Source organism: Manis javanica, chromosome 13 (assembly GCF_040802235.1).
Source record: "Manis javanica isolate MJ-LG chromosome 13, MJ_LKY, whole genome shotgun sequence".
In the NCBI taxonomy this organism is placed as follows: Eukaryota; Metazoa; Chordata; class Mammalia; order Pholidota; family Manidae; genus Manis; species Manis javanica.
This window is the reverse complement of record NC_133168.1, coordinates 95949192-95974236: the sequence shown is the minus strand read 5'-3', so window position 1 is coordinate 95974236 and position 25045 is coordinate 95949192. Positions and strand designations below refer to the sequence as shown.

Below are 25045 nucleotides of genomic sequence, written 5' to 3'. Positions count from 1 at the left end.
GCAGGGCTCAGACCAAAGGACAGAAACAGAGTCTGCAAAGGCAATGGACACACCAGGCCAGGGCTGGAGGACAAGTTTATATACATCCCCACCGTGCTGGGGGTCTCCAATTCATTTACATGGAGTTCATCACATGCTTGCTCAGGGGTCTGCATGGCCCCACCTGGCCATCCCCTTGCAGGACCTCACACTGCAATAATGCTTTATTAAAGGGCAGATTCATATGCCGCTTCTGGAGAAATTTTTACAAATATCAAAAAGAACTAATCAAGCATCCTATATAAACCTTTCCAGACCCCCGGGGAGGTCCGTGAGGCAGAACAAAGTGCTCTTTACACAGGAACCATAGGACTTTCAAGTATCTGAGGCGTCTGAGGATACCCTAACCATTCTACATACATACACTGGCTGGTGGGGCAGCACTCAGCAGGGGCCGAGTGAGCTTCCTGTGGCATCCCGTCCCAGGGACCTGCCAGCTCTGGAAGTGGTTCCACATGGGGTCAGGACCCCTGCAAGGCAAAAGGGCAGAGGCTTTAGCTGGCTGCCCCCACCTTAGAAGAGCAGCACAGCCACAGCCCCCAGAACAGGTAGGGGCTGGAGTCACTGGTCCCCCACTCCTGTCCCCACTGCTAGACAGCCGCACGCAGCCACCACCCTCCATGAACTCAGAGGAAGAACGACATCTGGCCTCCTTCACCACCTACCCTGTGCGCCCTGGTACTCCTGAGCCTCTCTGCCCAGGACGCTCTCCCCCAGAAATCCACTCGGCTCCCTGCCCCACTGCAGTCTCTGCCCTGACATCCACCAGCAAGTCCCCTCACCACACACGGCCCTGAGTGAGCTCCCAGCTGCCAGCCCGTTGTCACTGTTGTTGTCATGGCTACTGCACGCCAGTCCTGAGCTTTCCTGGTGCATGCATGGTACCCAGGACAGAGGGCACGGCCAGACCACAGAACCTGCAGGGCAGTCCCTGCTCCCCACTAAGCTGTTGGCTGTGTTCCTTTTGCATATGTGTGCTTTCGGTGGCACTTCTCAGTAAGCTTGACACTTGACCCTACAGTGAAGAAGACCCAATGGCAGACAGGAAACTGGAGCCCCAAGTATACGCGGCTTGCTGGAAATCATGCCACCAAGGCTTGCCAGGCCAGCTCTGTCACTGACCGGGTGTCCTCCGTGCCCACCCACCCCACCTGGGTGGCAACCCCCACCTGCAGTTCTTGGGTTTCCCAAATGCAGCTTTCGGACCAGGTTGGGTCCTCCAAGACCCACACCCACTGTTACACCAGCCTGGCCAGCGCCTTTCAGGGAGCAACTCATCCCCATTATTTCCAAAAAAAAAAGCGAGCATGGGAGTGACAGATGTGCTCTTCCCTTTCCTGTCAATTCGAACGAAAAGAGGAGTGTTTGGGGCCCTTCTCACCCCCAACATCCGAGATGTCCGCGACCACACAGCCGCCCTCCTCCTCCTCGTCCTCCTCCTCGTCCTCCTCCTCCTCCTCCGTGTCTGCCTGGAAGCCGTCCAGGTCCCCAGCTCCGACCTGAACAGACAAGGGTGCACAGGCCATCGTCAGCGGCAGGCGGGGTGCAGGCGCTGCAAGAAAGACTGGTGGGGGGGGGGACACTTCCCACCACAGGCCCCCGTACCCGTTAACTCTGCCCATTTCTGCAACAAATTTGGGGACGGCCTGGAACAAAAGGAAGCCTTGGGGGTTCTCTCAAATGAACTAATTGAATCTGGATCTCTGAAAACCACCAGCATTATTTACCTTATCACAAAAATGTGGATTGTTTGTGAATTAAGAATTCTAGGTTTTTGGTTTGGTTTGAAAGAGAAATTAATACAGTGCACACATATTCTCTGGATTTATTATTTGATATGAATGGCTGAGAATTCAGCCGGCCAGTATTTCCTCGTCCGCCATCAGCTTGGTTCCTTCTGCCTGGCACCTGGCCTCTTTCACTTAATTTTTGCTTAGACCAGCTTCACCAATGGGGATAGCACCTGCCCATCAGAGGTCGGGAGGGGCGGGCTGGGGTGGCAGAACTTCCAGGAGGGTCCCAAGCCAAGTTCACTGGCTTCCCCCAGACACAACATTAAGACGTGGGGTAGTAGGTCCGATCTTAAACATCAACCATCCACGCTTGCTCACTCTGAATGAACAAAGGACTAGCAGGGGCGGCTGCCACAAGCTTATCTGAACAGTCAACAGGCTGCTGTCGGATTTGCAGACTGCTCCCCAGCCTGGCTGCGCCTACTGATTCCCCGTGTGTGACCTCCATGCCCAGACTCCCTGTCTAGGAAGAGCAGAGGGCCCAGCTTGGGACTTTGCTGTTGGAGGTGTTTGTCTGTGTCTGCTAAGCAAAAGGAACAGGTGGATTTCTGCATGGCCGGCCCCATTCACCAGGCCCTCCAAGTGGGAAATGAAAGTGTAAATGAAAATTTTTTCTGGATCCGCAAGTCTTTGGAGGAAGCATCCACGACCCTCCAGGCAGGTGACAGGCTGTAAAGCGTTCAAAAGACAGCATTTTGGACACACCCTGTGTCCCACTGCGCTGGGGGCTGTCAGCAGCTTGTGGTGATGGGAAAGTCCTCCTGTTGTCGCTACTACAGGTGGTGCGTGCAGTCAGAGGGGAGAACGTGCCAACACTGGGCAGCAACTGTAAAGATGTAAGGCTGGCACCTGTTGCTCTTCTACTAATATTTTGACCATAGATTTTTGGCGCAAAGGGCAATTAAGAGGCCTCTCCCCATTTAAAATGAAAACTAAGTTCTGAAGTGTGTAGTCACCCTGGGGCCACACAAACACTTGAGTGGCAGAACTGGTGTCCTGGAGACCAACTACCCACAGAACTGCCAAAGCCAGATGCTCAGAGCTTTCCTTCCCAAGCCGGGCCGTTGTGCTGGCCATGCTGTGGTCCTGGGCCCTACACAGGGCATGCCCTGAGGACGGGCTTTCAGATGCAGACTCCAGGGTTCCCTCAGACCTAGTCATCAGGATCACCAGGCTAGCATGCCCATAAGTTTTAGACTCCTGGGTGCAGGAGCTAGGCCCTGGGCTGGGCTGGGGTGGAGCTCACTTGCTGTGGGGCCTCTAGTGAGTCCCCCATGCTGGCTGAGTCTCTATAAGGTACCCGCCTGTGAATGGGAGCAGCGGCCACACCACCCACATGTGAGTGTCGTCGTATGACATGCCCCCTTTCTCCAGTTCCCAGGGACAAGCTTGCTCACGCATCCACCTGTCAGCTGGGAGGGGGCATCATGGGTCAACTGGGAGCGTGCTCTTTCCTGGCGACTCAGTAAGATACTGCGGATCTCCACAGATGAACTGTAGGGACTCACAGCAAGTGCCCAGCACAATGTCTGGCATGGTAGGAAATATGTAATGGGCTGAAACCGCTATTTTTCCATGTGGAGAAACATGAACATGAATGAGGGCAACTGCCATGAGGGAAGGGCTCGGGAATGCCACTGGGCCCCTCACACAGCCTGTGCGGGGCTCCACACTCACCCTGGACAGACACACAGCGGGTGCGGGTGCCCTGAGGGAGGCTGCAGGGCGGAGGCCACCCCTAGGCCAGGAGGGCTGTGCTCACAGCCTCACAAGTATGGCCTCTGGGAGGTGACGGGAAGTCTGTGTGACAGCATCAGACTGCTCTGCTGGTCTCCCCTGCTGTGACAATTTGAGGTTTATAATGTATCAAAGGCCTCGCCTGCCTGCAGGAAGCTGGGAGCAGTGTCTCCTGCCTCCTCACCCTGACAGCCACCTGAGTCCCTAAGCTGCACTGTAACTCCTGTCAGAGATGCAGGGGTGGGTGCTGGGGGGAAGCAGGGTGCACACACAGCTCTCCTCCTGTCTCGTCACCAGCCTTCAGCATATAGCTCCCTGAGCAACATCACCCTTTGGAAGAGGACCCTGGACATGAGCAGGAGACCTGGCTCCCACCATACCTCCATCTCATCCTCTGTGCAGAATTGAGTCTCTTAAAATTTGGAACTCCAAGAGATACCTGTCTAGGAGAACTGAACACTCACACCACTGAACATTTCCAGGAAGAGTGAGTAGAAAGAAAAGAAACTCATTCATATTCCAACATGGAAAAAGATGCACACATCAGACATCAACAAAGGCTATCATGGCTGGGACCCTGCCCCTCCGAGCACATGGATAGCACTAGAGACGACTGAGCACTGGGGTTTCTCAGGAGGCCCCACCCTGTCACACGTCCCTGAGGCTCCATGCACTTCCTCTCTGAGCAGCTACTCATGTGACAGACACCCCCATGCATCTCCCATTAGAAGGTGTCTTTGTCCGTCCCTGCGTCTACAAGGCCTAGCAGAGTTCCTGGTGCAGAATAAGTGCTTGGTGACTGTTAAATAAATGCACAAACAAAAAAACACAGTAAAATATACAAAGCCACTGCATGGGACATTATTCAGTGCTAAAAAGAAATGAGCTACTGGGTTATGAAAAGACATGGAGGAACCTTAAATATGTATCACCAAGTGAGAAAAGCCAATCTAAAAAGAAAAGGCTCAATACTGTACGACTCCAACCACAGGAAGTTCTGGGAAAGGCAGAACCACAGAGGTTATGAGCAGATGGGTGGTACCAGGATGTGAGGGAAGGATGGAGTGGTGCAGTACTTGGGGTTTTAGGGCAGTGTAAGTACTCTGTGTGACACTAACGTCAGACACGCATCCTCATATGTCTGCCAAAGCCACACAATGTATAGCCCATATGTGACCCTGACCTCCAGACGATGTGTCCGTGTGGGCTCAGGGACTGTAAGGAAAGCATGGGGTGCGGACATGTGTAAGGACAGGGTGGTAGGGGACCTCTGTTCCTTCTCCGCAGGTTTGGACAAGTCTCTGACCTTAGTTTTGGTGTGAATCTGAAACTACTCTAAAAAATAAGCTTTCTCAGTAAGGAACTAGCGCCCCATGAGTTTCCCCAGAGCCCTGCCCTCCAGCCCGCCCCGCTCACCTGTCCATCATGCCGACGCTTCTTCATGAACTGGGTGATGCACATGCTGCCCGCTGACTTTCTCTTCAGCGAGATGGGGGTGCCCTGGCTGGGCCCCGGGTTGGGGACGCTGGCACTGTCCTCCCTGGTGGCTGAGGGCACCATCGTGACATAGCTCCACTGGCACGGCACAGGCAGCTGCTCCTGGTCGAAGCTCTTCAGCACCTGCGGGTGGACGTACCAGCACATCCGGAAGTCAGGCCTCTTCTCGTAAACTGAGTTCTCGGAAATGAGCCGCTTGAGCCTGGACTTGGAGGGGACAGCAGTGTCCTCGCCGGTGGTGGGCGTCTGTGGGCGGGAGCAGCCGGGGCTTGGGGGGCTGGCAGAGCAGCTCTCGGGGCTGCCAGCGTCCTTGCCGAGCAGCCCTTGGCGACAGCACTCCTGGAACTCGCGGATGATCACTTTGCTTCCGTTCACATTGCCGTGCAGCAGCGGGAGCAGTTGGGCCAAGACTGGCGGGGAGAGGGGGACAAAGGCAAGGGTGAGACATGGAAGACACAGCCGCCCGAGCTGTCCCTGAGGTCAAGAGGCCTGGTCAGCATCAGAAGGGCCGCTTAAGGGTGGACTCAAGACACAGAAGCTAGCTCCTAGGTCATGTGAGGCCCACACCTTAAGAGGCAGATAAACGGTCACTTTATGCATCTGTTTCTCCTAAGTAATAGTCATCGTGCTCTCATTCCGAGTCACTGGTCCCTCTGGCTGGGAAAAGCAAGGATTAGGGAAGCATGGGACCTCAGGCCAGGCACTGTGGCTGTGTCCCTATCGGTGAGCCAGGCTAAAGTCACTGCGTCAGGCTGCTCTTGTGTCAGAGAAGGAACAGATGTGGCCAGCAAGCTGCGGCTTTTGTGCCTTGTTGAAAGAACTTCTAAATTTTCAGTCCCATTACCAAAGGCATCTCCCTGGGCCACGGAGCAGCTGGAGCCTGACCCCTTGTGTCCCTGCCCCGGCACTCACTCTGCTGGTCCCTCTTCTCTCTCTGGGAGGCCTTGGGCGCCTGCTCTTCCTCGAGGGGTGTCGTCTCCAGCAGACATGCTGTGAACTGCTGCAGCACCTTGAGGTCGGCACCGGCGTTCTTGTCAGCTGCCCAGATGCAGCCGATCTTCACAGGCTGGAGCACATGGAACCTCTTCCCCTTGGCTAAAATCTCATCCCACTCTTGGGCCTTGAGTTTCTGGCGAACCTTGTGGTTCTCTGGGTCGACGCCCTCCTTGCAGGGGAGAGAGCAGACATTTACTGAGGGGCTCTGCACCCTCCACCCTGGTCTCTGGGACAGCAAAAGCAGAGGGCATGGTGCTGGGGCCACAGCTCCTGGCAGAGTTGGATGAGAGCAGAGACGGCACCTTCCCAGCTCCCCACTGCGCCCTGGCTGCCCCTCGGACACCACAGGCCATGAGCTGGTCAATGCACTTCCATCCTCTTGCCATGAGACATGCCTCCCTGTCCAGCCAGGACTGCTGACTTACAGGTACTGTTAGAACCTCCCTGGGAAGAACTTGCTAATCCCACTTGGGATTTTCTGGTTAATATGTGATCCCAAAGCTGTCAAACCACCAAGGGCATTCACCACAGAGCCAGGCCTCTGCCACATTGGACCCATCACTACTCTCTGGGGCAGGTATCTGCAGGCGCAAATGGGACACGACTGCTTCGCTGGCTGGAAACCATGAAGGGCACATGCCCTTCAAGTACGACTTGGAGAGACAGTGTCGATTCCCCATGCCAGGCCACACTTCTCACTCGTTTCCCCACCCAGCAGGCCATCCAAGCTCTAAAAAAGGCTCCATCCGCTGGTAGAAATTACCAAGCTGGGGGCAAGGGGGGCGGTTAACTCCAAGGGTTGTGAGGGAACCTTCTAGAAAGTAGAGAATTTCTAGAATTTATTTCAGGTGGTGGTTTCCATGTCAGTCAATTGTTAAAGCTCAGCACACTTAATTATTAAAACCTGTATGTTTTATGTTACTTATACTTCACTTAGAGAAAGTGTAAAAACAAGAAATAAAAAACAGCCCACCATAAGGTCTGTGTCCTGACCCATAAACCATAGCCATGCTCTCTGATCAGGACCCTCACACTGCTCCCCCCACAGGGAACTTTCCACCTCTGCAAATGCTACCACCCTTCTTGGTAAGAGTCAAGTTCGGGTTCCAGCGTCCCCACACATCGCAGTGTGCCAGGGTTGCCCTCATGGCTGCTGAAGAGCAAAGTGCACATGGAACCGACTGTGAGTGGGCTGGGACCCACCTTATTGCCCAGGCCAGCAGCCCCCAGGCTCCCATCCCTGGGGGGCTCTTCTCCAAGCTAGTCACCTCCCCGCTGCCCCCTCACCTCAGTTACTCCCTCGTCTTCAGACAGGTACCCATGGGGCACAAAAAAGCCATCGTCCTCATCTTCATCCTCCCCCATGTCATCGTCATCATCCTCCAAGAGAAAGAAAGGTATATTCATATGATGTGGGGACAGACATGAGCTTCATTTAAAATGACAATCTGCAGGTATGTAAGGAGGAAACAGCCATCTACTGTGCTGGGTGTTGCTGCTCCAGACACTGTGAGGACTGGCAGGAGTCCCATACACCGACCTGGTTGTGTTACGGAGGGGGAGATGGGAGGGAATGTAGGACAGAGGGAGCAGTGGGGGCCACAGTGGACCAGGGAGCAGGCAGGCCCCATCTGAGTGGGGGGGCTGCCGCTGGGTGCCACCGGCATGCAGGTAGGGGTCGTCAGGTACGGTTTTCCAAGAGAAGGTAGAAATGCAGATGTTAAACACTGGTTGAAACTTTCAGACAACCCGAAGACCAAGTAAAAGCTGCTGAGAGAGCATCAGCTTCGGGCCTGGGCGGCCTCCTGTCGCTGGGGGGAGGCGCTCACCCCTTCGCTGTGGGACAGCGACTCTCCCGGCTCTTCCTCTTCCCACTCCTCATCGCTGTCCACCTCATAGTCAAGCAGCTTCTGGGGAAAGAAACACGCGGCACATTATTGTCTTTCACGGTCGGAAGGAACAGGTGGAGCAGAAAGGCTAGAACACTCATGGAGTCCAAGGGCCCAGCATGAGGAGGGGCAAAGCAGGAAGGAAACCTGGAAAGGCAGGCATGCCTGGAGCGCCGGCACGTCCGCCCGCATGCTCACCCTGTCTTGGGCCCAGGGGGCCCTCGGATGGATGACTGTGGTCTTCTTATTCCACGTTCCCCAGTATGCTGGCCGGTGGTTCTCGGAAAACTGCAGGAGCTTCATCCTGCCGAGCTTCCTCCTCTCTGGAATGCCATCTGCTTGGCTGCTCTCCACGATCACCACGTCACTGAGGAGAAAAGCCCATGCTTGGTCCCGCACCTCCTCCACCATGTGTTTGCTCTTCACCCAGTCTGTCCAGAGAAGCCAGCTGCAAACATCCCTCGAGGACGGTGACCATTAAGCAGCAGCTGCCCCCAGAGACAGCAAAGGAACATTTACTCCAGGAACACAAAGTGAGGAGGAGAGAGAAACAGCATTTAAGACGTGGGGCTGTGGAGATAGGTCAGCAAGAGCAGGGCACATCCTCCCAGGGAGGCCAACACAGAAGAGCCCTCTTAGGAGACCAGGAAGCTGGGACAGGCAGTCTGCCCACGAAAGCAGAGGCTTCCTGCAAGGCCAGTGCACGTGAGACCTCAGAGGCTCATGGGAAGCCAGAGGACAGAGGTCTGATTAAGCACTCAGGTCCAGGGCCAGAGGCCCGGTGGGGATCTGACCAGTCACAGGCCAGAACTGGGGGCACTGCCCAGGTCCCCCAAGGGGCAAGTGATAGTCTCCCTGTGGACTGACCTATTAAAAATGTCCGCATTTCGGTTGGAAACCACGGTGGGGCCGGACCTGATGGGCTGCCGGCCTTTCAGTTCTTTCAGGAAGGAGAATTCACTGCTCTGCCGCTGGAGGAGCTGGTCCAACTTATCACAGAGGTCTTGGTCAAAGGCGGTCCGACACCGAGGGGCGAGAACCATGTGCTCCTTAATCTCAAAGGGGGCAAACTTCCCGCAGGAGCCGGCCAGGGTCTGGAGGGGAACAGAGAGACGATGGCAAACCGCCCAGCAGCGGGCCGGTGCGTACACAGCATGCTGCTTTTCAGGCTCATGCAGGCTGGCAGTCAGGGGAGGCAGGCCAAAGGCTACAGGCTGTGTGATGCCCTTTACACGGGTTTCTGGAAAAGGCAGCACTACAGGGCCAGAGATTGCACCAGTCGGTGTCAAGGACTGGGGGTGGGAGGAGGGGCCTGACTGCAAGGGAGCAGTTTAGAGTAATGGAAATACTCTAGATTTTGATTACAGGGTGGTTGTGGGGCCCCATCCATTAAGAAAACTCACTGAATGGTATTCCTAAAAAGGGCGCATTTTACTGCAAATTATACCTTAATAAACCCAGATCTTTTTTAGGAGAGAAAAAAAAAAGGCAGTAAGACCTAAGATAATAGCTGAGGAAACCTAGCCCAGGGAGAATGACCCACTTACCCAGAGCCACACATGATGATATAAGGTGGCTTATGACTGAAAGCTGATATGAGCCTGAAATGCAGAGCCCACTTCCTAAGAATCATCCACTGTTAAGTTCTAGGAGTTGTGATTTCCTCCTAGTTCTCAGAGTTCCTTCGGCATCTTTAATGTCTGTGTCGGTGGCTCCCCAAACCGGCCGCACACAAGGACGACACAGGCAGGCAGGAGGAGAGTCTATGTCTATCAAGTACAGCATGAGAAAGCTGGCCTTTCATCTCTGCTGAGGCTGGCATCCCTCATTATGGCTGTACAATGGGGTCGCCCGGGGTACTTTTAAACATCCCAATGCCCAAAGCAGACCTGGCCTGTGGGATTCTCTGGGATGGGAGCCAGGCTGCATTATTTATTAAAGCTCCCTGGCAATTCCAATGTGCAGCTGAGGCTAAGAACCAACAGACTGTTCTCACTAATGAACGGGTGCTGGAAACATCAGGTATCCACATGGGGAAAAGTTAGGACCATGCCCTGTGCCACAAGCACAAAGAATTCCAACTAAGCTAAGGAACTAAAAATAGAGTATAAAACATAAGCTCAGAAAAAAGAACTGGAAAAAAAAGAACGCGGATGTATCTACAACCATAGGATACGCAAGGTTTTCCAACGAAAGGCCAATTGCCTTAAGATAAAAATGTTGATGTCAAAATAACTTTCTGTACCATGAAAGACACCATAAACAAGTTAAAAGGCAAGTAACAGACTTAAAGAGAGTATCTGTAGTGCATATCACCAGGAACGAAAACCCTGGCTACATAACTAACTCCTAGCAATCAGGAAACAGAAGAAGCAGCTGATGCTGTAGAAAAACAGGTAAAAAACAGGAACTGGAAAGTCGTAGAAGAAATAAAATGGCAAACACATAAAATGTCCAAAATGTACTACGAATCAAGGAAAATGAGGGCATCAATGTTTTAACCCATCATCTTGGCAACACTAGAAGAAAACACACCACAGCCAGTGCTGGGAGCGGGCAGGGGTCTGCTGGGAATGGACACACGCATTTCCCACTGGGAGGGCACATGCACAGGGCCTAATACAACTCAGCCAATTGTATATCCTTGGACCTATTAGCAAGCCCACCTCCAGGCAGCCATCCTAAAGGAAGGGAAGGGGCAGAAAGGTACGCTGGAGACAGGTGCTACACCTCTCTGGGGAATCAGCAGGGGAATGGACACATAAGCTGTGACACCATCCACACTATGAAATGTTCCGCAGCCAAGAGAAAGAGCCAAGTGGGTCCACACGTGCCAACAGGGCAGATACCCAAGATGCGGCCAAGTGAATGAAGTTGGGCACAATAAACCTGACTTAATGTGTATGTAAACACAAACGTATGAAGGGATGTGAAGGCACAGAAAGTCTAGAAGGACACAGTTGCATCCAAGGAGACGGGTCACCTGTGGTGCAAGGCGGGAGTGGGAAGGCAGTCTGGGGTCTCCACCAGTGGAGGCTGGCTCCGAAGGTGACTGGATGCCGATGGGGAAACAGAATTCCCAGCTGAACTCTACAATGTTGTCTTATGTTCCACCTCACCTCCAATCTGGAGCATAAATTCCCCGAGGGTAAGGACTGGGTCTCCTTCTCTGACACTTTCCCACACAGCTCCGAACACACAGCTGTTCACACAGCAACCTCTAAACACTTGGCAGCTTTAGCTAATGTGCCACTTTTCACCTTTTCAAGGACATAGAGCAAGTGGCAAAATATCGAACCTCTGGACTCTTCTTAGGCCCCTCTTGATGAAAGGGAAGCTAGCTGGTGAGAAGATACCCTGTTCTTTTTCAAAAGGAAGAGCCTGGCAAAGACAAAGAGCAAAGCCAAAGGAAACCAGCTGCTTACCTTGGGGGCCTGTGGAGTCTTTGGTTTCTGGAAGAACCTCGTGATTTCAGCCTTCTCTGCTTTAATGCGCTGCAATTTAAGAGAAGAGGAGGAGGACAGGGAAATGAAGAGAAAGAGCATCTGTTTGAAAACAGGCAAAAGCCCCTAGAACTGAACCCCATGAATTTTTAGGTTGAAAGCATTATTTTGGTTTGCTGTCCAGACCCACCAGCCCAAAGCTGGTTCCCTGTCAATCTCAAAACGTCAGAGTTGCTCTTGTGGGCAGAAGGGGCAGGCCCGCATGAGAAAAGCCACCAGAAGAAATCCACATTCCGTCAGTCCCCATGGGGCCTCTGGGCTCCCTGTGACCTAGGGGGCACTGGGCAGCAGGAAGGCAAACCCCGCTGCTCAGAAAGACCAGGGTGTGGCCGTCCGAGGCACAGTGTACCTTCTCTTCTTCCCTCAACCGTTTCTCCTCTTCCTTTTTTCTCTTCTCCTCCAGCTTTGCCCTGCGAGACATCATATTCAGCATCAGCCAACAGGGCTGTGCCCCAGAGGAGCGCTTCCTCAGCTGGGGCCGGGGCGGCGGAGGGAAGGGCCTGGGGGGGACAGGGCGGCACTCACTCCAGAGCCTCCCGCCGCTCCCTGCGCCTCTCCTCCTTGAGCCGCTGCTTCTCCGCCTTCTCCTTCTCGTCCTTCTCCCGCTTCTCCCGCCTCTCCCTCTCCTTCAGCTCCTTCTCCTCCTCCTTCTTTTTTCTGGCTTCTTCCTTAGCCCGTTTGGCCTCCTCTCTCAGCTTCTCCTTCTCTTCCTTCTCTGCTCGTAACTTGAGCTGCTTGCCCAAACGCTCCTGGTCCTGCAACCAAGAGACAAGCGAACGGTGCATGCCCCGCTGCCCCGCTGCGAGGGCCCGGGGCTGCCTGGGACAGCTGTGTTCCTACAGCAGGGAGAGGACGAGAAACCAGCTCAGGGAGAAGCCCGATGGCCTACACCTCGGACCAAGTGACTTTCAGTCCTCAGGGATGAGGACTCTGATGGGAGTCACCCATCTGTCACAGCATCTCATGGGCAAGTCTAAATAAGATTCTGCAAATGTGGGGCATACTTTATTTTCTAGTTAATTAAAAAAGACGAGGTGAGGACCAGTGAGCTGCTGAGGCAGTTGTACCAGGGTCAGGTCTGAACTGCACTTATGTAGTCAGAAAGCTGTGGTAAAACAAAGACACAAAAACACCCTAGGGGTTTTGGGTTCCTGCTTTGGAAACAAAAGCGTTTTCCTTCCCATTCCCACAAAACCATAACGAATAAATAAATAAATAAACTGCAGGGCTTATTTTAGTTATTTTGCAATGAAAGACTGGGATGAGACAAGGGCAGGGATCCTGCTAAGTAAGCCTTAAAACAGTGGGGATGAAATGAAAACTAAAAAAAAAAATTTTTTTTGATCTTTAAAAAATTTTGAAAGATTAAATTTTTCTCAGGATCTGAAAAAAGCAGATGTGAAGAAAAGGATGAAGAGTGATCTCCATTACTGTGCTAGTGCTGTTTCATTACCAGCGGGAGACAACTTGTCTCTTAGTCTTTGAGGTAGGAACATCTCACTTTATTAAACTGGTTCCTCATTTTAAAGAACTGGTACATGGCCTGGGGCCCTGAGTTATTATATAATCCTCAATTCCTACTAAACAAGTCCACCTGCTGGACAAAAGGGTGGTTATCTTCCAACACACCACGGGATAATTTTCAAGGATTATCATCATCAGAGATGGGCTTCCCGATGTCTGACATGCCCTCGTCTCTAGAGAACACCCTCCCCTCTGCCCTGAGAAACCGCAGTCGCTTTGACAAAAGCCACAATACGACAGAAGGGTGCTGGAAATCACAGCACATACTTGAGTCCTTCCCTTCCCACCTTTGCTCCTGCCACGTGTGTCCATCTCCGAAGTTCCAATGAATAATGACATAAACCCTAAAAAAAGCCATCAAAATTTGACCCCCCAAAATCGAACACAGCCTTAAGACAGACAGCATAGGAGGTGGTGGACACACAGCCTACTGCAGCAGCACCCCTTCTGTGAGCTGTCCAGTAAGAAGGAGGTCCCTGAGTGGCTGTGTGAAATGCAGTGGCCCCCACAAGGCAGAATCAAAGACTCGGCAGGAAACACTAAACAAGAACCTCCCATGCAGCACAGGGGCCACCAAGATGTCACAGCACTTGGAATGGAAGGGAACTTAAATCTATCTGCTGGAGCCTGGGAAAGGGACTGGGATCTTTGGAAGGCAACTTTAAACTACAACAGACACCCAACTATGAAGAGAGGGATCTAATACTAAGAAAGTTTAGAAAAGGCTACGTGCAAAAAACCTCATGATGTAGCAAAGCTAAAAATGATGCCATCCACAAGCCATGAAGCCTAGTTATGTAAGATGAATCTAGGACCAAAATGATGGTCGGACAAGAAGGGGAAAGGTTAAAAACTGGGCCAAAGAAGTGCAAAGGGCTTTGCTCACAATTTAACGCAAAAATCATAGCTAGAGGCTAATGTTCTCTGTCAGGGAAAATGTCTTACTTTTTGCAGTCTCAGCTTGCTCTTCTCTGCAGAACCTTTGACCAATTTCTTAGTTATCTGAAACAAAAGACATCCATCTTTAAACGTGGCTGGCTTCAATGATGCTCACACGTTCAATCTCACAGTCCTTGGGGAATGAAGGAAAGGAGGGAATAAGGGACCCACATCATTAAAAAGTTCTTGATGAAACAAAGAAAATGAAAACCTTTCCAGGTGTCAGGTTTCCACTAAAATATCTTAGTGACACTGAACATGCACATGTGCACATCTGAGAATGAAAGAGCCCGGCAAGATAGAAAACAAGAATGAAGAGGGTCATGTTTATTGCTGCACTATTTACAATAGCCAAGATATGGAAGCAACCTAAATGTCCATCAGTAGATGAAAGGATAAAGAAGAGGTGGTACATATACACAATGGAATATTACTCAGCTATAAGAAAAAAACAGATCCTACCATTTGCAACAACATGGATGGGGCTAGAGGGTATTATGCTCAGTGAAATAAGCCAGTCAGAGAGAGACAAGTACCAAATGATTTCACTCATATGTGGAGTTTAAGAACAAAGGAAAACTGAAGGAACAAAACAGCAGCAAAATCACAGAACCCAAGAATGGACTAACAGGTACCAAAGGGAAAGGGACTCGGGAGGGTGGGTGGGAAGGGAGGGATAAGGGTGGGGAAAAAAAAAAGGGGACATTACAATTAGCATGTATAGTGTGTGGGGGCACGGGGAGGGCTGTGCAACACAGAGAAGACAAGTAGTGATTTTACAGCATCTTACTATGCTGATGGACAGTGACTGTGAAGGGGTATGTGGGGGGGACTTGGTGAAGGGGGGAGCCTAGTAAACATAATGTCCTTCAAAAAAAAAAAAAGAATGAAGAGGGTCAAGCACAAGATAAACAAGGCAAGCTTGAAAATGAAAGCAGTGGCCAGCTGGCCTCGGTGTCAGGCAGAGTCGTAGGATTGGGAGCCAACTAGCGAGGCTGAGCCCTGCCCAGAAGAGACAGACCCCTTACTGGTACATGACTCGGCACTGCTGCCCCCTCCGGTAACGTGCAAAAATTAACAGTGTGCACATCAAATAAAGGACTTCTATGGTCTAGATTCCCATGAGCCACGAATTTGTACTCTCTGCCTCATGCAGCTCTGCTTTCTAGGATGCAGAGTGAACACGTGGATAAAAAGGTCAACTTGCCAGAGGTTGCAATTTGGTCTGGAGGCCTTGTTCTAAAGCACAATATTCTGTCGCCCTCCTGCAAACAGAGCACAGCTACAAGGACTTACCAGGATGAATGGTGGACTCGCCATGCTGAACAAATGGCTCCAGGTAGGAAGAGGAACACTGGCCCAAGCTATCTCCAGAGCGGGAACCCTGATAACCAAACTGTTAGATGGAACAGTAATGGGGGAACAGCAGGGCGGAAAGAAGTAGCTCCCCCGGCTCATTTACACCTGGAGAGGCAGCCAGAAGACTGGACTGCAGTCACGTTGGAAAACCAAAGGCCCGTTTCTCTTGGGATGGTCTGACACATCAACAAAACTGTGCAACAATGGCCTCTCTATCTGGGAAAGTCTAAGACCTCTTACAGAGTAAAGTTTACACGTTAATACATTCAAGAAGACCTCCTTCTTACTCAGAGGCGCCGAGTTCTTTCTGGACTAAGCCTTCCCTGAGGAAAGGACAGAGCACAGTTAAACGAAGGCCATGTGTTTGGCAGGAGCTCAAATACCACTGAGACTGCACTGGAGTACGTGGTCCCATCTCTACTGAGCTTGCACCCCTAGAAATACCAGTTACAGAGGTCTCACCAGGTGCTTAAGAGGACTCTCCAGAGTCCACTTTGCCTGCCAAGCCTGTGGACTTCACCGCACAATAAAGGATTTAACAGTAGAATTTATAGGTTGCTCTATCTCTGTGTCATTGTCCTTTGTGTTCAAGATTCTAGGAACAAGTGTGATTGTCAGAGTCCTCTATGAAAGCATTTGGGGGGAAAAACACAGTATTTATTGAGTCTTGCCCATACTTGTTATTTCAGTCACAGAATCAGTGCCTTTTACAAAGCTCGCCTTTGCTGTGGGCCCAGGACTGACATGTCCAAGAGCCAGCTTAATGATAGCCAGCAGCCAGAGCAATTATGATTTCATCTGAAACCAGCACCTCTTTTGTTTGTATTGGTCTGATATGTTACCTTCTTGACATTTGGACCAAGTGTTTATATAACTTTCTCAAAATATAGGCCATACATTTTGCCTATCCAGAACTGAGCTGCCAAAGACCCAGGATCCCAGAAAGAAGGTGACACACATCAGCTACCCAGTGTCGTCAAGGCCGATTTAACTCCATCTGTGCATGAAAATTGCTGCACTTTACTCGGGAGGCTCTTCTAAGAGCCACTTGATACATGAAGAGAGATGATTTCTAAGCCCAGAGCAGATAAGCAGCAGCCAATGAGGTAGAGACAGGCGCCTCACAGCAAAAGCACCTAAAATCCTAGCCTCTGGGGACAGACGATAGATAGAGGGGCAAAGACACAACCCAAAGGGGGCCTTCTGGAGCTCAAGCAAGCAGAAACTAATATGTGCATTCCTGTGGGCCAAATTCTACTTAACAACAGACATTTAGAAGCTCATTACAACTAATCTGTCAAGGCCAAGAACTAGAGACGAGAAATAACCCATCAATGAGAATGACCCTGTAAATTGCCATACAACGTAGGCATACAACACAACAGCTAAAAAGTATACATAGATCATCCCATCCCAACTTAAAAAAATAAAATATCTAAGACATCTTGGAGTGAAAAAGAAACATATTTACTGTATCAGGCTCATATATAGAAACTGCATATTCCTAAAGTATTCTCACACATTGGCTACATAATGGTAAGATAGTAACAACAGCAGCCTCCAGGGAAAGAGTGGGAGCCAAAGAGGGCTGGCTGTAAGGTTTCACGTACATTTTTTAAACATGAAGAATTTAACATTTGTATAATTTAAATTATACCGGGAAAAGTTCCAGTGATCTGGGCTCATTTGTGCAGAGGCAAGGCAAAGATTCCAGTAACACAACTGTATCAAAACTACCATTTACGGAATAATAATCCTGAATCATCAATAAAGTAGGCCAAACTGCAAGTAAGCCTGAGAAACACCTCTATCCCAAAGGGCAAAAAGCTCTCATGTTATATAGCAACTCTTTGGCTAGTTAAAGAAAAACTGGATTATCTAAAGTGTCCTAAAGTATTGGTTTTCAATGTGAGATTCTCTAGCCTTCTGCAGGTACTTTGAACAAAACAAAGGAAGTTCTCTCAGCAGGCTGCGTCAGGACGGCTTGGGAAGGGACAGCAGGATCTGCACTTAACAGATGCCCACCTGTGAGAGGCAAGGGCATTTTTCTGCCACAGGCTCTGGGGGTGGGTCTGAACCTTCACCGAGGGCACTGCAATTTGTTTGCCAAGCTGTGTGGTAACATTGCTTTGTAGAACATTTCAAAACTTTGAGCCTGTGTTCAGGGTAGGACCTAGCATCTCAGACGCAAGATTTCCCAGCCCGGGCACACCTGGTTCGCATGTGCAGCTGCTGCAGGGCCGCCTGGGCCAGCAGACAGGAGCAGAATTGTTCTGTGACCCTGTCCAACTATGGGATTTCCCACTTCCCAGGCCTGGCTATGTGCACAGAAACAAATTTAAAAAATGAAGCTATTCACTAAACTATGTTTTCTACCTTTATCTTGCATCTACCTAACACTTCAGCATTTTATTAAAAATAAAAATAATAATAATAATAAGGGAGAAATGTGGGATTCACATATAAATCAAGCATAAAAATCAAACGAATAATCATAATTGACCTGATTGTTTATAGTTCATGATGGGTGATCAAAACCGAAAGTTTCTCTGATGACTGCCCTTGCACTGTTCACCATGTAAGAACTTGTTCACCGTGTAAAAACTTGTTCGTTATGCTTCAGAAGATTGGACTGCAGTCACGTTGGAAAACCAAAGGAGACTGTTGAGAATTAGGCTTGGGGTTGATTAATGATTGTGCATTGAGTCCCCTATACAGAATTTTATTGTTGTTAACAACCATATGATCAATAAATATGAGAGATGCCCTCAAAAAAAAAAAAAATGAAGCTATTAAGGATGGAAACACGTCCTTGTCTTGTTCTCTGTGCTAACTGGCTGTAACGCCTCACGTGACAAAGCAGTTCTGTAAAGCACAAGCAGCAGTCTGGAAGAATGTCCAGCAGTCAGAGGGTCCGGACAAGAGGGCTGGCAGCAAGAGAGACTCAAACTCTGGTGCTGAGAGTCTTAGTAATGGCACAAGTGATAAGATTAAAAATGTATATCCATCTGCTACATTTTGAAAATTACAAGAAAAAAAGGTCGCTCAACTCTAGATTGTTATTTTGTGGACCTAAACAGGAAGTCATTTTTTCCTTTCTCCTACACTCCTTAGGTGAGAGATAAGAAATAGAATCATCTAGAAAAATTACTAATCTCTTACAGATTAAATTGAAGAAAGTGATCAAAGTTAGAGGCTTATGGTCCAATTAAGCAAGTAGAGATTGCATGACCCACCCCAGGGTCCGATCTTACATAATAAACAAAACCCTCATGTGAACAAACAAAAGTGCAACAAAACCAGAAAAAAACAAAACCGTTAAGCACACTTTGGGATTCCTGGCTGACTTTATCAGTTTTCAGCAATGGACAATTCAAGTCACCCTTCTGTGGTCCTTATAAATGGTGCCAGGTTTTTAGGATGGGTGGCCCTGCTGAGAGTTGACTCTAAGGAGCTGACCCTGCTGTCTTGGGGTCTCTTCGCCAATGCTGACTCTTTACCACCACCAACAGTGGGAGTCTGTGTTTGGGAACAGGAAGGCACAGAGACAGCTAGTGACTGACAGGGGGGGTTACAGCTGCCTGCTCACATCCATTATTCACAAAAATCGCTACAATGATCAGCACAATTAATTAGACGTGAACAATGAAGACCATAGCAACTAGGGCAATGCACAGGACACTTGACACACTGATGACTAAGTGAGCCCCTAGTACATCACTACGTATGCACGACTGAATAAAAAACTTAAAAATCCTAATGGTTTTGATACTGGAAAGAATTCAGCACCAGAAGTCACAATACCTCATTCGTGGCCCCACTGGCTCAGCCACTAGTTGCCTGGGAGACAAGGTATCCCCAGGCGAAAGACAAGCAGCCGAATCCCAGGAGCAGAACGGGCGCAGTCATATTCAGGGGAGATACTCACTCTGCGGGTAGGTGTCGGGGTGGGGAAGGGGCTGGGGCTGCCATGCTTCCTGTCACAGGCAGACTGCCCCTCAGGTGAGCTGGTGGGAGAGGAAGAGCTCAGGGGTGACCGGCTAAGGACAGAGTCTTCTTCAGCGCCAGACTCCAGCACCTCGCTCGTGGAGGGTGCGCCCTGGCTAGGAGGTGTGGCCAGAGGACACTTGGCCTGGGGATGTTTCACAGCCAGGATATCCTGCAAGACCACCACGGGTACCTTCCCTCTGAACAGGATACCCCCGGCTTCATTCCAGCCATCCTGGTCCTTCTTGGAGCACATTCTCAGACCACCCGCGAGCTCAGGGCAGCTTAGGGGCAAGGCTTTCTGTGCGTCCGCACTCCTCTCTGAGACCCCTGAGCCAGCAGTACCCTCCTCCCTGGTTTCACATGGGACATCTGAAAGGGTCTCTTCAGGAAATGACAGCTCGTCCTTCTGACCAGCTTTCGGCAGCCTCCTCTCATCTCCAGCTTCTTCTCTGACCCCATTTATAGCCTCCCCAGGGCAAGGGGCTGTAGCACTGAGTTTACTGTGGGCCATGGTGCCATCTGGTTCATCACTCAAGTCTTCTGTCACATCAACGATGACTGTGGTCTGGCCAATATTGGTTTTGATTCTATTTCTTAAAAAGTTATCTAAGGGACCCTTCCCATTGACAAGTTTTTGCCTAAAATCTATGTCAGAGACCATATGACAGTTGTTCTCCAAGTTGTCCAAAGAGGTTTCTACGTCGGGCACTTGACCTTGGGCGGGAGCACTCTGAGAGCTTCTCCTGTCATCTGACCCGTCCTCGCCTTTCTCCTTTGGGACAAGATTCAGGCGCTTGAAGGGCAGACGAGCTGAAATGGAGAGAAAGAGGCCATCTTTACAGTGAAAGTGAGAAGGGTGATCGTCAACTGACACTTTAATATCCAAGGTTGAAAATTTTCGCCCTTGCTGGGCTTGGGTTGGGGGTCTCATACTTTATCAGCTTATGAAACAATCATGCCCCTGGCGAGGCGGGGCGAGGGGAGCATCTATGGCTTGCCCCTAATCCTTTAACTTCAGGAGGCTGTTGCCCTGACATGATTCCCGATACCAAACTTGTTATCTATTGCCATAGGAGGCAAACTGCTTATGGAACCAGACACCCAGTTTTAAAAACCAGACTTTTTATACAATCCCGCCACGAATCTGGCCTAAGGGTAAATGCACTATCCTTTGTAACAGAAAAGGATTTGAGGACATTTATCTTCTTGTAAAACAGCGGTTCAACTAGGGACACATGACAATGTCTGGGGACATTAATGGCTGTCACAATTTGGGGCCAGAGATGCTGCTAAACTCTCTACAATAAGCAGGACAGGCCCCTATGATGAAAAATTATGTCAACCGTGCTGAAGTAGAGAAACCCTCTGATAAAGGCCATGACCTCTGGATTTGCTCCTGGGACCCTAGAGAAACCATAGTGCAATAAAACGGGTTTTATTTTAAACAGCTCCCAATTGTAAGGTGCTTTTCTCCCCTCTAGACTCCTGATGCTTCTGCTGAGGCCCCCAACAGATGGTCTCTGCTCAAAGGAAATTAAAAATATGATGGAGGGAATAAAGAAGGATGTAAGCTAGGAACAAATATTTAACTCCTTCCCAGAAAGGTACCTTGTATTAACTTCTTGACTGGAAAAGCTGGTCTGTCTTTGCAATCCATGGCTGTGAATAAAAGCATCAAAGGATAAATTATTAAATGTTGGGAATAATGAAGTAACAAATACACTGTCAGCATTCTATTACATCCAAAGTGGCTGTCCAGTGGGGGCGGATTTTGGTCCCTCTACCTCCCGACCCTTTGGCAATGTCTAGGGACATTTCTGGTTGTCATGATGGAAGTTGTGGGTGAGAGGGTGGTGCTAATCACATTTAGTGGGCAGAGGACAGGGATACTGAAAAATATACAGGGCACAGGATAGGCTCCATGACAGATAATCACATGGCCCAAAATGACAGCAAGTTGAGAATTCTGCCTTCAACACTGTCATATCTTGTTTTATTTTCCTGTGGCACTTAATGCTGTGAAAAAAACGTTGTTTATGATGTTTCCCTGCAACAGAACACTAGCTCTATTAAAGTGGGGCAGCTTGTTCCACACTGTACCTGGAGCACCTGGCCCAGGGACTGGCACATAGTGGGAAATCAATGAGTAAAGTAACAGGGACAATGAAAAGGAGGGGGTGAGCAAAAGTAGAGGTGATAGGAAACACTGCACTACCAATTTCACCACTAACAGGACCTCAAAATGCCCTCCTGCAGTCCAACCCCCTCCTTGTCACCAAATCTGTAAAATCAGAAAAGAGCAATCTACTTTGTTTTGAAATAGACTGTTTGAAGGTAATACCACTTAATGTATTTTGAGCTTACGAGACTGTGGTTGAAGTGCTGTCAAGAAATGATAAGGGAGAATGTTTTCCTGCATGAAAAAAATCTCAAGAAAAGCATCTAATAATAACAAAGTTGATGTGGAAATGACTATAAATAGAACCAAGTCTTTGGATAAGTATCTTTAAATGGCTAGAACAGGTTTAGAAGCTGACACCTGCCAGGAGATCTGGCTTGAAAAAATCTAGTTATTTTGGGCAACCTACATATGTTTTGCAAAAGATACATAAGAGTATTTCTTAAAAGCAGATGCTGGCTCTCTAAAAATCCAGCTATCTGTAAAGGAAATTGTCCTCACTTTCCCCCACCAAGCTTGGAATATAAGAAAGGCAACCCTAGGGCTCACATTTCCTTTCTACCTATTTCAGGACAATATTATTCTCAAGTTTTCCATCACCAAAAACAAGGATTTTCAACCACTTCAACTGAAGGATACATACTCTTCAGAAAATATGAAGAATACATATTTACTCTTAAATTTATTTTTTAGAACAGCCACAAGATTTAATGGGGTGGACCTGAGTTACCAACTTTGATGGAAGCAGAACAGAAGTGACCTGGCCCAGAAGCAACTTCAGGTAGACATAAAAAAGGATCCATCAAAGGATCCAGCCTGTTCAAAGGCACACACACTCGTGTATAAAGCTACCATTGCTCTTTGATCTGAGATTACATTCTTCCTCATTTTATTTGGCATTAAAACACTCTTTCCTTTTATGATAGCATGGTCATAGCAAGTAGTACTTCTAAATTAAACATCCTTACTGAGCCAAGTGATTGTCCACGACCATCAGTCCCAACTTTATTTATATGAATTTTATGTCTATGAAATCCCCAAGTCTGGAAAAAATTAGAGTAGTGGTTCTCAACAAGAGGGCGATTCTGCCCACCCACCAGGGGCCTTTTGGCAACGCCTGCATACGTTTTTGGTTACAACTGGGGAGGAGAGGTTGCAACTGAGATCTACTGGGTGGACGGGCCAGGGATGCTGCTAGCCATCCTGTGCACTACAGGATTTCAATAATGATGTGGTCGAGAAACCCTGGATTGGACTAATTTATGTCTCTGCTAACCCTTAACTCGTTCAACTAACACATCTTTTGGGCACCAACTATGTGCCAAGCGTTGTGCCCAGTGCTGGAGGGGAAATGGGGGGTCAAAAAGTAGGAGACCCGGGCAGTGTGGTCTTTCTGGGCTCACTACTAGTTTTAGGGGGTCTGCCGGGAGCTGGAAGGCTCCCTCCCAAGATACGGGGTTGAGGGGGGCGGCGGAGAAAGACGGGTCTTCACTCTGGGTACACGGCAGGATCAAGAACTCGGGAGCCCTGGCGCCCTGACGATGCCCACCGTCCAGGCCTCTCACCTGGACTTGCCCCGACCCGCAGACGCGTTTCTGGCCCCCGAGCCCGTGTGACCCCGGGCCTCAGTTTCCCCACCCGGCCAGCGGGCCGCTGCAGGGTCCAACTTGCTCAGGGGCCACAAACATACTCGGCCAACCTGCAAAGTAAGACCACTCGCCTCCCTGGGCCTCAGTCGCCTCCTGGCCACACTGACCCATCACCGCGCAGAGCCCTGGAAGGACAAACTGACGCAAAAGCGCCGGAAACGGTCGTGGCCGCAACAATAACGTCAAGGAGGGCGCCCCTCACGTAGTAAAGCCCTTCTTTAGACTGTAACAGCCCCACGGGCCGAGAGCGGACCCGGGGCCGTCGCCGGAGGCCCTTCCGCCCTCAACCTCCGTCTCAGCCCGCACAGGCCGCACACCGCGGCCCCCCTTCCCCACCGCGCGAGCCCGAACCAACCTGTGGCTGCTCCCCTGGCGTCCGGCGCCCCGCACTCCGGCTCCTCCAGCATCGTCCCGGCCGCGGCTCGAGCTCCCCTCAGGCGGCGGAGGCGCGGGCTCCGCTCAGGCGGCCGCTGCTGCTCCCCGTCCCGCCCGCGCGGCTCCTGCCGCGGCCGCCGCGCTCGTATTTGGCGGGAACCGCGGCGACCCCCGCAGGCCGCGCGCCGATTGGGCGAGGTGGCACCACGTGACAGCCCGCTCGGGAAGAGGACAGCGTCGGGAGCATCCTCGCGAGAGCGGAGGCTTCCATTCCCCCCATGGCTCCCTTATTGATATTCCTGCGGAGGCGGGCTTTCCCTCGGCGACCTGTCGCTGGCTGGGAGGAGGTACCCTGCAATTGAGCAAGAGAGGTGTCAGGCTGAGAGCTTGACACTGTGATTGGCTGAGCGCGTGGCCTACGTCGGTAGGAGGATGGAAGGGCCAGATTGATGTCATGATGAAACGTTTTACATAGGGCCACGGGTGACAAGCTGAAACTGAGATGACTAAAGTTTTGAGTTTATTTTAGTTGGACATTGGCTGAAAATAGAGACAGGAATTAAATTATGAATTACTTTTTGTGTGAACAAGAAGAATAAAACTCTGGGCAGCACTTCAGTAGCATTTGATGCGCAATAAATATATTAAGTGTGAGTGAAATGGGTGTTTCTGGTTTAATCCTCAGCATTTTTGCATATGCTATTTCCTCGCCTAGACGACTCTCCGCAGCCCTTTTCCTGGCTAATTTCTGTTTTACTTTCATGTCTTAGATCGACACCTCAGAGAAGTCTTTCCCCCCTACACCCAACAAGATGAAGTTTCTACAAGGCTGTTATTTTTCTTGAAGCAATTATAGCTTCTGTTTGTTTATGAGCCTTATTTGCTTAATGAATTTATTTGTTTTGATCACTAGCTACACGAGGGCAGGAATCATTAATCACTGTATCCCCAGGACCTATCAGTAACTAATACCTTAGGAGGTACTCAATAAATATGTCTGTCTTGCCAATGGGTTTCAGCCCCAGGCAAGTTTGCTATGGATTTAATGTGACCAAAGAAATTGACAGCAAAACGTTCTCGGGGTGAAAGGGTTATACCCAACTTTATTCTCACAGGTAGCAGGTCAGTCACTAAAATCCCGTTCACTCAGAGCAAGTCTGCACGCAGCAAGCCGGTCTCTGCCTCTGGGCCTCTCTGGGCCTCTCTGCACAGTTGTCCCGCACAGCCGTCCTCTGGGCCTCTGTCCTTTGCTCTGTTCTCCTGCAGCCTTGCAGTTGTGCCACCATGTCGCACCCAGAGCACTGGGCGGAGCTCTTTTTATAGAGTCAATAGCCATGTATTGCCCACAGGTGTGTAGTGAGCTAGTCAGCCACCGCCAGGTGAGAATCCTGGCTACAGGAACTCTCATTTTATCCACAGAGCTACAGGTACCTTCTTTTGAGGCATTTGGAAGCTTCCAACAATCTTCTGCTTCAGAAAATCAGCCAAATCTGTCAGATTTCAGCAATGAAGTTGCAAATACTTAATTTAACTCTAACCACTTTCTTGATCCTCTTTTTGAATTAATTTGCTCATT

General features: G+C 50.0%; 1 protein-coding gene across 1 annotated transcript; it reads right to left on the bottom strand.

Annotated features, from left to right (window-relative positions):
• Positions 1 to 58: 58 nt before the first annotated feature.
• CHAF1A (chromatin assembly factor 1 subunit A) lies at positions 59 to 23762 on the bottom strand. Its single transcript, XM_037018504.2, has 15 exons — positions 23450 to 23762; positions 20875 to 20925; positions 19205 to 20076; positions 13924 to 13980; positions 11980 to 12209; positions 11804 to 11864; positions 11377 to 11445; positions 8819 to 9045; positions 8150 to 8318; positions 7892 to 7972; positions 7350 to 7442; positions 5979 to 6231; positions 4986 to 5476; positions 1421 to 1538; positions 59 to 509 (listed from the first exon to the last, which is right to left on the bottom strand). Exons 1-15 carry the CDS (start codon positions 23499 to 23501, stop codon positions 424 to 426), a joined length of 2910 nt encoding a protein of 969 aa, XP_036874399.2. The 5' UTR covers positions 23502 to 23762; the 3' UTR covers positions 59 to 423.
• Between the last annotated feature and the right edge of the window lie 1283 nt (positions 23763 to 25045).